At 38.1% G+C, this 12191-nt stretch overlaps 1 protein-coding gene across 1 annotated transcript in view; it reads left to right on the top strand.

Moving 5' to 3' along the window:
- DOCK10 (dedicator of cytokinesis 10) overlaps positions 1-12191 on the top strand; it is a 127779-nt gene that overhangs the window by 90748 nt on the left and 24840 nt on the right. Inside the window, exons 26-40 of the mRNA XM_010001659.1 lie at positions 1197-1310; positions 2048-2119; positions 2371-2517; positions 3019-3102; positions 6026-6122; positions 6605-6649; positions 7129-7304; positions 7428-7544; positions 8554-8665; positions 9382-9503; positions 9589-9703; positions 9868-9934; positions 10267-10314; positions 10938-11039; positions 11914-12042. Of these exons, the coding sequence (XP_009999961.1) occupies positions 1197-1310; positions 2048-2119; positions 2371-2517; positions 3019-3102; positions 6026-6122; positions 6605-6649; positions 7129-7304; positions 7428-7544; positions 8554-8665; positions 9382-9503; positions 9589-9703; positions 9868-9934; positions 10267-10314; positions 10938-11039; positions 11914-12042 (1547 nt within the window). The remainder of the gene's footprint in view (positions 1-1196; positions 1311-2047; positions 2120-2370; positions 2518-3018; positions 3103-6025; positions 6123-6604; positions 6650-7128; positions 7305-7427; positions 7545-8553; positions 8666-9381; positions 9504-9588; positions 9704-9867; positions 9935-10266; positions 10315-10937; positions 11040-11913; positions 12043-12191) is intronic.

The following is a 12191-nucleotide window of genomic DNA, read 5'->3' as shown; positions in this document are numbered from 1 at the left end:
CTGCAGCAATTGAACTTGAGCACAGAGGAATTTTGCTGAGGTCCAGGAGAATTGTTTTCTCAAAAATAGATAACCTTTTTGACATTTAAATGTAGTTAATTAAATGGGTCTTAACACTTCTACTCAATAAGTTTCCAAAATTGCAATAGACACCCATTGCAGCTAAAATATCTTGGAAATAACAGCTGATTATTAGGCCACACCAGACGTTCACTTTCTCATTTCCAGCAGCAGTCAAAAGCCAGTAACTATTAAAACTCTCATCCATCTGTAAGGAAACAAATGCCAACTTTAGAAATTCTGTTTTGGGAATAGGTAAGTTAAGAATTGTGAGTCACTCAGATGCAATAATAATAATATGAGATCAACTGACGTAAATAACTGGACCCAGAAGTGTCAAACTGCACAGGGAGAAGATTCTGGCATCTGCTTTGGAAACAAAGTTGAATATTAATAAGATGCTTTCAAGAAATATTTCTTTCTTTTACATACCTGATTGAACTGGAAGTGTTTCATCCCAGCTGATACACTGGCAGAGATCTTGCTTTAGGGAACAAATAATGGATCCCAGCACCAAATTATTAGCTTAAAATGTTGAATAAAACTTATACTAGATTTATGAGCTTGAGGAACTTGATAAGATAAATTTCTCTCCTGAGGGGTAGATTTCTAAAAGGAGTATAGTCTCGCCCTTCTCTCAGCTCCAGTGGTTGCTCTACACCTTTCAGGATGAAACGAGGTTACCAGCTCTGACTAGTTGTTGCCACTGGAAGAAAGGAGCAAGTGAAAGGTGACCCTGACTAGGTGGTAGATGAAAAACCCTCTGTACTTCCTCTGCTTCCTTATTCTTTTTTTTCCTCTGGTGAAACAACTTGAAAGGCAGTTTACAGGTGTTAGGACTCTATTGAAAAAATAAATTGTAGCACTGGTTTTAAGCTGAAATTCCTCTTGGTTCAAGTTAACCTGAAATCAATGTGAAGTTGTGTTTAAAACTTGGGGTTTGTAGGAGAGCAGAGTTGTGCCATTAATGCTAGGGGAATTAAACTTGTGTGAATGTATTGTTCAGTGAAGATATTCTAATGGCAAAGATTGTCAGCTGTTAGTGGTATATAAATAATTTAACTTCTCCTACTGAGTGTTTTAAAATTTGTTTTAATGTACATTTTGGTAATTTTGATTTTTCCTTTCTTCTTCAGTATGTGTTCAGGACCAAATCCTTTGAAGACAGGACTGTTCATGAGGAGCTGGTCAAGAATATGACTGGTCTTCTGAAGTTAAATGACCAAGTAACAGTGAAACAGGTCTTAAAGGTGAAGAATAGCTTGAATTAGCACACTTGTAATTTTACTACTGGTTTTCTGTCTGAAACTCACTAGTTATATCTCTCTCTTCACTCCTCCTTGCCTGGATTAGCTTTGCACAAATCACATCCTGCAGTGATTCAACAGAACAGACCTGCTACAGTTTCTCAATATAACACAATTCTCAGAATGACATGGTTTGCATAGTAAAATTTCTCCTTCCTGTGACAGCTCCCTCTGAGTCAGAAACCTAATTCTTAAGCAATATGATGTGAATGATGACCTTCAGGATACCCTGTTTTTATTTTTATTTGAAAAATGCAGAGAGAATATTCATCTAGAAGTAGGACATTTATATCTGATTTCAGCTGCTGCCTTTGATTTACAGTGACCAAAATGAGAATGTTGGAGGTTTCCTGAGGTTTCTTGTATCAAACCATGTCTAAGAAATTCATACATGTGCAACCCCCATCACTGAGCCTGTTGGTTATGGTATAAGAGCTAGGGAGTCCAGCTCAGGAGTTGCCAAAGGTTTAGAGTGAACCAGTTCCTGTTTTCTGTGCTGAGCCCCTGGGACAGCAAAAAGGATATCATCCATTATTATTCAATACCTGGCACTTGGGGCCATGTAGAGTTTATCATTGTGCGTTACTGAGAAATGCAATTCATCTCTAAGGAATGGCAATGCATTGTAAAATATTCCTGAGATAATTTTTCCTAATCTCTTTTTACCTTCTTTTGAACAGCATTCCTGGTTCTTCTTTGCAGTTATCTTGAAATCAATGGCACAGCACTTGGTTGATACAAACAAAACAAAGGTTTGTTAACCTCTTTTCTACTTGATTTTCAAAGATGCTCTTCATACACCTGTACTGGGATCTGAGGATAAGATTTCCTACTTTCCTATAGTCTGGATTCTTCCTCTTGGGTTTTATAGTCAGAATAGATTCATGGATACTCTTAGGAATATTTTTCTTCTATGTTGAATGCCCTGTGTTTTATTGTCATTATTCTTGGCCTGAATGCATTTCAGATGATACTCTCAAGTGATCATCTATTCTCTGCTTAGGTTTCTCGAGCTCAGAGGTTTCCAGACTTGTTTCAAACTGAGCTGGATACACTTGTGATGGTTGTAGCAGACCATGTTGTTTGGAAGTACAAAGATGCTCTTGAAGAAACCAGAAATGCAAACTACAGCACTGCCAAATTTCTCAAGGTGAGATGTTCTGTCATTACAACATATGCACTTATTTTCCCATACTTAGTGCGAACTTGATACTATTCTAATCTAGTCAAAGAGAATAAAAACATTTGTGGTAGACTGACTCTGCAAGGAAAAAATGTCAGTATCTGTAGCATCAAGACCCTCAAAAACCTCTACACCTTCTGGCTATTTAGCTCCATAAGTCAGCAAGAGCAGTATTCTCATAGAAATGTAATGCGGTGGCATATTTGCTACCAGAGAGATAATGATAGTTATTTTAGACTGCAGGTGCAGTGAAAATGAAGACTTTGGTCAGTTTATTATTACTGAAAACAGTAAAGAACTTGAGTCAGATTGACCAGTTCCCTGCTTTTCCTTGCCCTGCTCCAAGACTTACATCACCTGCACAATGATTCAAGCTTATAGGTGATGCAAGGCAAACAGCCAGGTAAGTGAGGCCATGTACTGCTCTTTTGGCTATAAAATAATACATGTTTTTCCCCCCTTCTTTAGCGCTGTTTTACGTTTATGGATCGTGGATTTGTGTTCAAGGTGATCAACAATTATATAAGTATGTTTGGAACAGGAGATGGCAAGGTATAGTTTTGGTATTTTTTTGGTTTTGGCTTGGGTATTTTTGTTGTTTTTCATAGCTGTAGTTTTTTACTAGCTGAGTATTTTTATATTGAAACTATTTTTTATCTATTCCATGGCTTCATCATAGTACTCAAGTCAGTGAAAACATTTATTTTAATTGTGTTAAAACCAGTTGGTTTTTATCCATCTGTCCACTTTTCTGGGAAGAAATAGCTGTGTGCAAACAACTACTCACTGAGCCCTGTGAGACCAGACTCTGCAAAGCTTACTCAGAACAAAGCATGCAAAAGGCTGGCCAGTCAGAAATTATATGAATTTAAACTTTGATTCTTTGGAAGTGCTTTGATCTATAAACATCAACAGCAATTGGCAGCACTTTTCTTCGAGGAGATTAAAGTAAGAGCATGTGAACAAGTTACCATTTTGTAAACTCAACTGAGAATGTAACATCTCTGTTCCCTTGAATGAATGGTGTGCTCCTACCTCATGGATGATGCAGGAAAGCCAGTCTGCTCCAAATTAGTTTGTGCTTGCTTTGAGGGAAATTACTTGCAGCCTGAATTTCATCTATAGTACCTATAATATTCAGTGATATAGTTTGAACAATAAACATCAAACTGCAAGAGGTCCCCAAACTATTCAGCTTTTTTTCCTCTACTCTTCATCAGGATGAGTCACATATTTTTTCTCTTCCATGATAGGATTTCTGAGCTATCACACTGGATCATGTAAGATGATAGATTGTATTCAAGATATGCACTTTGAATTACTTGTCTTTCCCAAAAAAAACTTACAAAACTCCTGTCCATTAGCTTTTTATAATTTTTTAGTGGTGATCTGGGCATCTGTACATAATGAGTAAGATTACTCCAGGTCTGTCTTGCTTTTTACTAAAAATAACTTCATGCTGCACTTGAGTCTTTCACCTAATCTCTGGGATAGATGTAGAATGGAGTCTGTCGGTATTAATGTCATAGCCTGAAGTCTGTAGGTCTGCAAATAATATTATGCCATCTGAAAATGGTTTCCATGTTTCAAACTTCCCTAAATAAATTTAACCACAGAAACAGATGTTTAATTAAAAAGGCCAATTCATGGCCAGTAGAAAAGCCTGAAATTAGTCAGTGTGCAGAGAGAACTTAGCAACTCCTTGGCAGGGAGTGTGTGTGCAGTGCCAGGCACCCATCATCCCTCCAGGGCCATCTGCCAGGAGGTGTGGAAGCTGAGACGTGTTCTGCTGGAACAGACTTTGCAGCACTTGCAAACAATAGCCATGAAATAAAATCAGAGACTTCTGACCTCAAGAAGAGAGAGCCCTTGCACTGTTTTTATTTTCAGTCAGATGTCTAAGCAAGGGTCAGTCATTTAAATGTGCTGCAGGATTTCTTTCTCTGTCTTTTTCTTCTGTAATGACTGTTTACATATCAAGAGGATGGTACTGCAAGCTGACCTCTCTCTTCAGAAAATTTAACAGTGTAAATTGCTGCTTGAATAAACAGTTTATGGGCATATCAGTCTATACCATTGCAGTTTGAATTTATTTTAATTGTGAACGAAGCACCATCATTTCTGTTCCACAGAAATATCTCTAGCATCCTCCCATATTCTGACATTTAAACATCATTTGGAGAAATATTTATTCAAAAGTTGAAATATCTCATTAGCATTCAGTTGTTTGTGTTCCCTCAAAATGTTTTCCCTGGGAAACACGATTCAGGTGCTTCATTTCTTTATTTGCCATTAGACCCTAAGCTGCATGTCCATCCTGATGAGGTGGCACAGTGCAATGAAATGTGTTGGGGAAAAAGCCCACACCATTCAGCCTACCTACTCTAGCCTGACAGCGGCAGCAGAAGGGCTACAATTTATCAGGGACAGACAGACTTAAACCCAGGGCAAATAGAAGACCTTAACAAGCACTTTCTCATCCTAGAGCAGATGTTTGATATGGGTCGATGCAGTGTTGCATTGGCCATCCTGAGTGATGTCTTTCTGCCCCTGAGAACAGTGTGCTGAGAAGAGGGAAGCACATATTTCTTACTGGATGTCATGTATTATCTTTATATCTTCGTGGCACATCATTATAGTGGGAACGAAAAATTCTTGAGGTAGTTGGAAGGCTCCACAAACGATCATGGATGGCTTCTAGGGAGGAAGATATAAAGCAAATAATACCAAAATTATATAATACTCAAATCCCTCAGAGTTGGCACTCGCTGACATCAATCAAGTTTTCACCACTATCAATGAGTTTTGAATCTGGCCTGTGTGGCTGAAATTTTGTATTCGGTTGACCAAAAAAGGAGAAGAAGAAAAAAAAAAAGGGTTATTAATGGTTTAAAAGTCATGGAGGTCCCTGGGAATGGTCAGGCAGGAATTAGGACCCATGCTTCCAAAAAGCTCAGAGTTGGCACTCGCTGACATCAATCAAGTTTTCACCACTATCAATGAGTTTTGAATCTGGCCTGTGTGGCTGAAATTTTGTATTCGGTGACCAAAAAAGGAGAAGAAGAAAAAAAAAAAGGGAGAAGAAAGGCATAATAATTATGATGGTCCCAAATTTATGTGAACTGGAGAAGATATGTTCCTATGATTATGTGCTACAGAACATACCATCAAAATATCCAGTGTAGCTTTAAATATACCTTAAATATTTAGCTTGGATCAAGCTTATATTTATCAGTACGTCTTCAATAAAAAATCATACTTGAAGAATCTGAAGAGCTTGTTTGACTGTGTCGAGTTTTTTTGAGAACAGAGACCAAAAAAAAAGTTGATTATTTGTGCAGTTTGGCATAACAAGCCATAAGGTTTCAGTGTTGAATGTATTAATTTTGAGGCAGAGATAAGTAGTAGTGCAGCTCTGTCTTCCCATATTCCCTGTTTTAATGTGAACTAAGCCCTTGCCTGTTGTGATTTTCAGACATTACATCAGTTCAAATTTGACTTTCTCCAAGAAGTCTGTCACCATGAGCACTTCATCCCACTGTGCCTGCCCATAAGGTCTTCAAACATTCCTGGTAAGGTCCCGCCCCAAAAAGGTTTCTGTACAATGATGAATTATCAGGAAGTTTAAAGAGCAGATAACAATTAACTCCCTGAAGTATCATGTCTGCACTGCAGGTGCAGAAGCCTCACACGGCTTTTCAGGTGGTGCTACTTAAGCAATGTGTAAAAATATCATAATTTCAGTATAGCTGTAAATAAATGCAAGACCTGACAACCCAGTTAGGTGGTGGGAGGTGACTCTTGCTGGAAGTTTTGGGATGATTGAACTGGACTATTTGTGACGACTAATTACTAAAGGTGCAGTAGCCCTGGGAGATTGGGAGCAAGGGAAAGGGCTGATTGGACACAGTAGAAGCATTTGTTTCATTCAAATTTGAGTTACATTTAAATATATATATATATACACAAATAAAATTTGTTTATACTTCATAAGTTTAAAAATGCATGAGTTTTGGTGTTGTGTTTTTTTTTTTTATATTTACGAAAAATGAAGACCCTGTGACACCTTCAGAATCAACACAGGAATATCGAACATCAGGTATGAACGAAATGACTATGAGAAGGAAGCTGAATAGTGCACCAAGAGCCTGCCTTTGGCCACTGCCACTGAATTGTGGCTAATGTAGGCAAAAAAAATATTTACCATTTTCAAAAGGGGAATTAGTCTGAATCTCTGGTTTAGAACTCTGAAAACTAGAATATGGGAACAGCAGTTTGGGGTTTGTGCCTCAAAGAAGTGAATAGTATAATGTGCAACATGTGAGATTCTCATATAGAAATGTGTATATACGTTGTCTTTTATTATTCAGCTGTAACAGCTGCATGCTTTTGAGAATTAATAGTAGTAGATTAATTCATTCTAGCAAGTGACGGAGCAGAATGGGGCTATCAGATCAGGAAATCAAGGTTTAACAGTGGGATTAAATCAATAAAAGTTATTGAAAATTTGGGAACTGAAAGGGGGGATACGTGTAACCTACGAATTAATTTAAGGATCCTTTTCTGTTCTGTTCCAAGATATTCCAGAGTACACACTGACCAATGAATTTTGCCGTAAACATTTTCTAATTGGTGTCCTGCTGCGGGAGGTTGGTTTTGCCTTGCAGGAGGACCAGGATATCAGGCACTTAGCTTTGGCTGTGCTGAAGAACTTGATGGCAAAGCATTCCTTTGATGACCGATATGCAGAGCCGGTAAAGAAACTGACTGCTCATTCTTTTTTATCTGCTTGTTTGTGCAGTAGCTAAATGCATGTGAAACTTCCTCAGCCACTACTGTGCATTAATTAGGATTGTGCTGTGTCTTTTGTTTTTTAGGCAAAACAGGCACAAATAGCAAACCTGTACATGCCACTCTATGGAATGCTTTTGGACAATATGCCAAGGATATATATGAAGGATATGTTCCTTTTCAATATCAATACTTCCAATCAGGTAATTTATGTGTTATTTCAGAACAATGAAATGGTCAAGTTTGAGGTCTGGCCCAGTCAATCTGGTGGGAAGAGGTCTGAGTCTGTGCTGGTCACAAACCAGCTAACAAAACGCAGTTCTGAAAATGCTGATTTGTTTGCATCCAGTGTTGAATTTGGAAGATCTTGATCTGTAGAGCACCTTCCAGGTCCCAGGAGGCTGTACTGGCAGGGGACTGTCTGTGGGTCTGGAACAGACCCAGGACACTGACTGTCCCAGGATGGGAAACTGGAAGTCAGAGATTTGGAACCCCATCCGGTTCATACAGTTCATACATCTACCCTGGTGGGCCTGAGGGCTCTGTCTTCAGGCAGGTCCCTTGACAGGTGGCTCGGAGACACTGTTCTAAAGCAAACTGCCCATCACCCACAGAGCCTTTACAGGGTTATATCATGAATCCACAAGCAGTTCCACTGATACAACAGAGGGATGATGGGCTACACCAGGCAGAGGGAAAACATACAAGTAGCTGAAGGTGGGAAGGGGTACAGAAGCATAATAAAAATAACTTGCCACTAAAGAAAATGTCTGCATAAACTCCACATGTGGAGGAGAATGTTTGTTGATTTCTGAAAAGATTAGGTGTGTTATTATCATAGCCCTGATGTAAAAACTAGAAGCACATTTCTGCAGGGATGTTTTATCTTTCAGTCCTTTGAGCAAACTAGGCTGTTTCATCTTGATCTTTGCTAACAGTAGTTAATGCTCCTTTCCCAATGCTGGGCTAGTGTTTAAGAAGCAAACACAGTTAGACTTGATCTGTCCTCTACGACTTTGATTATGAGAGGGTTTCATATTGCAGGTAACTATTTGGCAGATTATGGCAAGCCTCGATCTTTTAAGGCTGTCATGTCTAACCAACTCAAAGCAGGTTTTCAGGCTCAGTGTCTAAGCCTGTTGAGTGTGTTGTCGTCCTGAATGTTGACTGATACCATTTACTGGAGTTGGTTGTGTTTCTTTCAAAATACAGGGATCTAGGGATGACTTGAGCACAGCTGGAGGATTTCAGACCCAGCCAGCAATGAAACATGCAAACTCTGTGGATACATCCTTCTCCAAAGATGTTCTGAACTCTATAGCAGGTATAAATAACGGATGGAACATGCACACAAGTAGATTTCCATGTATCTCAATCCATCGTGCTTTCTGCTTAGTATTCATGGAGGTTATAATTAACCCATCTGAGACAATATTCAGGGAAGCATGGTATGCAATGCTTCTCTTACCTTTGGGTGTTTTTTGATTGATTTTGATTTCTCTTGTGATGCCACTCTTCTTCCACTGCTTCACTTACTCTTCTGCTTTGGAACGATGCCAGCAGTCAGGCTCTCATGCATCCCTGTGCCTAAGCTCATTCTTGTAGTCTCTGCCTGACTTAAGAATAGTTCCAAAGTTCTCCTGAAAACTCCTCAAGTCTTTTGGAGGCAAGTATTCTTAGTTTTTCCCAGCTTCCTGGAGTGGTAGAAACATAACATACTTTTTTTTTTTCACTTCCTCCAAACCCCATTTCAAAATTCAGAGAAGTCCGTGGGCATCTTTCCACTGATTTTTGGGTCAGGCCTTACGGAATGCAACAGGCCATTTTAATGCCATGAATAACAGCAAAGTGAATCATTTTATTTCAACTTGTTGCATGTTTTCAGTACTAAACATACCCATCAATAGCTATGCTATTGGAAGTTTAAATCACTGGTGTCAGTCCAGCATGTGACACATTTTAAGTTTCCCATTTTTCTTGTCAGTTTTTGTATCCATAAATGTTTTCATTTAGCATGTTTGCTATGACTTTCATTTACAGCCTTTTCATCAATAGCTATCTCTGCAGCAAACCATGCTGACTCCAGAGCTTCCTTAGCAAGTCTTGAATCTAACCCAAGTACCAATGAAAAAAACAGTGAGAGAACTGACACGTGTGAAAAGGTACATGCGCAAATGTTGAAAATGGTTACTAGAGGTGGAAACCTATCACTGTACTTAAGAAAGCCCTTTGCTGTCATTGCAACAGATCATGAGACCTCTGTCTTTGATTGGATCAACTCTTCGTTTTGACAAGCTGGATCAAGCTGAAACTAGAAGCCTCCTTATGTGTTTCCTTCACATTATGAAAACCATTTCAGAAGGTAAAATGTGCACTCGCTACCTAATTTACGTTGTTGTAAAATATTGTGAATGCTGAATCCAAACAAATGTTAAATTGGAATAATTATCAATATATTTTATAGGCTTTGGGTCAAGTTTAATTACCTGTTACAGACACATAATAAATTTTAATATCTCCCTTTAGATGCACTGATTTCCTACTGGTTGCGAGCACCATTCTCAGAAATAACAGACTTTTTCAGCATTTTAGAGTAAGTTCACTTTGTGATTGGTTGCTTTTATGTTAGATTATGATGTTCTGAAGTGACTGCTGCAAATAATTTCTCTTTGGGTTTTTCCACCTAGTGGAATAGGCCCTTGACTTTGACCCTCACCAAGCAGGAATCTTCAACTATGGAGGAAGGGAAGAAGGGTGTGGAAAGTGGTGCCACGTCCTGTGCATCCCTAGCCTGGGAACTGCTGCATTCTGTTCTCTTTGCTTACTAGGAGGTGTATATGCCATCTCTTTGAGGCACTATGCTTCAGCATTTTTCATAATTAGGAAGCCATTAATAGACATAAAATGTGTTGTTTTATCTTTCAGGGTTTGTCTGCAAAATTTCAGATATCTAGGAAAACGCAATATTGTAAGGTAATTCTCTAGTTGCAGACTCTATGTTACAGTATTTAAATAGCACTGCATGACATTAGGCTTAAACAAGAATAATAGTGCATTTATCAGTTTTGTCCTGAAGGCATCAGTCTGACATACTGAAGTGTATGAATGCTTCATTTTTAATTTTATGGAAACAATGTTATCTTGATGTTCTAGACATCTGAGTACACATCTGGTGTAAGTACCATTGCGTTTATAACCAAAATTACTGGGTCATTCTCAACCATGTTTCTGTGCATATGCCAAACAAAGGAACTTGAATACTGGATTTTCTACACGTATAATGAAAGGAATAGCTTTAATGGGCATAGAGAAATGTTCCACAGCAATAAAAAAATATCTACCCACTCTTTCAAAAAGCATGTGATCATGTTACGGCTGTGAAATGTGAAAGGCATGCTTTGTCTCAGCTGATGTTTCATTTTTTATTTAATGTTACTGGATTGTCTATATGTTACACTGTGGGAAGACGAAAGGTCACCAGATGCACCAGTTCATGCTCCATGGCAGGTTTTGTCAGGCCTGTATTTATTCTTCAGAGACATGGCAAAATCAGTGTCACATTCCATCACAGGTTAACAGTTATTTTCTCTTAACAGGAAAATTGCTGCTGCTTTCAAGTTTGTTCAGGCCACCCAGAATAATGGGACCCTTAAAGGTTCAAACTCCTCTGGCCAGGCATCGGGTCTGCTCTCCCAATGGTAATGACACCTTGTATTATTAACTCCTAGAAAAACACTGTCATCCTCCAGCTCTCATACACTGTCAGTGTGGACTGAAAACAGGTTGACACAACATGTAATACATTTCAGAGGCCCCAAAAATCTGAAATGTTAATTTTATAAATTATTTTTATAAAAGTAACCAACACAAAAGAGGGTTTAGCTAGGTTCAGTAAGTAATTCTATCCTGGAATATTTATAAATTATGCAAATGTAGGAAGCTACTTTTTTTTTTTTTTTAAGAAATTAAAGAGTATTTTAATAAGTGATCCAAATTATAAAAGATGTTAAATTTTTCTGAATTCTGAAGTAGTTACAAATTCAAAATCCTTTTAAAAATAATTATATACATTGGTATTTTACTTTTAAGTTTTTACTGTAAATTCACGGTGCATTTCTCATCATCAGAAAGGCTTCAGAGAGCACACACATATGAACACACTTTTTTCCTGTTACTATCAGTTTGTCATAATTTCCCCCCCCTCATCAAAGCTGTATTAGTTCTTTCATGAGCAGAATACATTTTTCTTGTATTCTGAATTAACAGAACTCATCTCAGTTTCTCTTTGCCCAAAGGCAGTTTTCTGAACAGTAACCAGCTAGTTAAGCTGATGGGTTTTTTCAATGCTCAATGACATTTTGTCTCCTGCTCCCTCAAGAAATCACTGCACATCTGCTTGTTTTGTCCACCTCACTGACTTTCTTATTTGCATTAGTTTATCTGAAAAATTTTGCATCAGTTTGTTTAACCATTGGGAAGTACTGCAGAAAATTCTGTCTGACATGGAAAAATTCTGTATAGGCATGCTAGTTTAGTCTTCATTTCCGTTTTTAATGGTCCTTTCAATTTCAGGATGCATTCTACTTCTAGTCATGATGGTCACAAGCATCACAGATCTCAAACATTACCAATAATCCGTGGCAAAAATGCACTTTCTAACCCCAAACTCTTACAGATGATAGACAACAGCACTGCAAGTAAGTAAAAAAAAAAAAAAATAAATAAATTAGTATTATTTGCTTCCCTCTGGAATTCTATGTTTTTTTTATCAGGCTCTATACAATTAAATCTGTTTTCATGACAACCAGTGAAAAACAGACTGAAGAGAAGAGCCTAAACATAAATAGAGC

This window comes from Chaetura pelagica, unplaced genomic scaffold, assembly GCF_000747805.2.
Source record: "Chaetura pelagica isolate M959 unplaced genomic scaffold, ChaPel_1.0 scaffold207, whole genome shotgun sequence".
NCBI classification, from domain to species: Eukaryota; Metazoa; Chordata; class Aves; order Apodiformes; family Apodidae; genus Chaetura; species Chaetura pelagica.
Note: the sequence above shows the minus strand (reverse complement) of the source record. Positions and strands in the feature narration are given on the sequence as shown.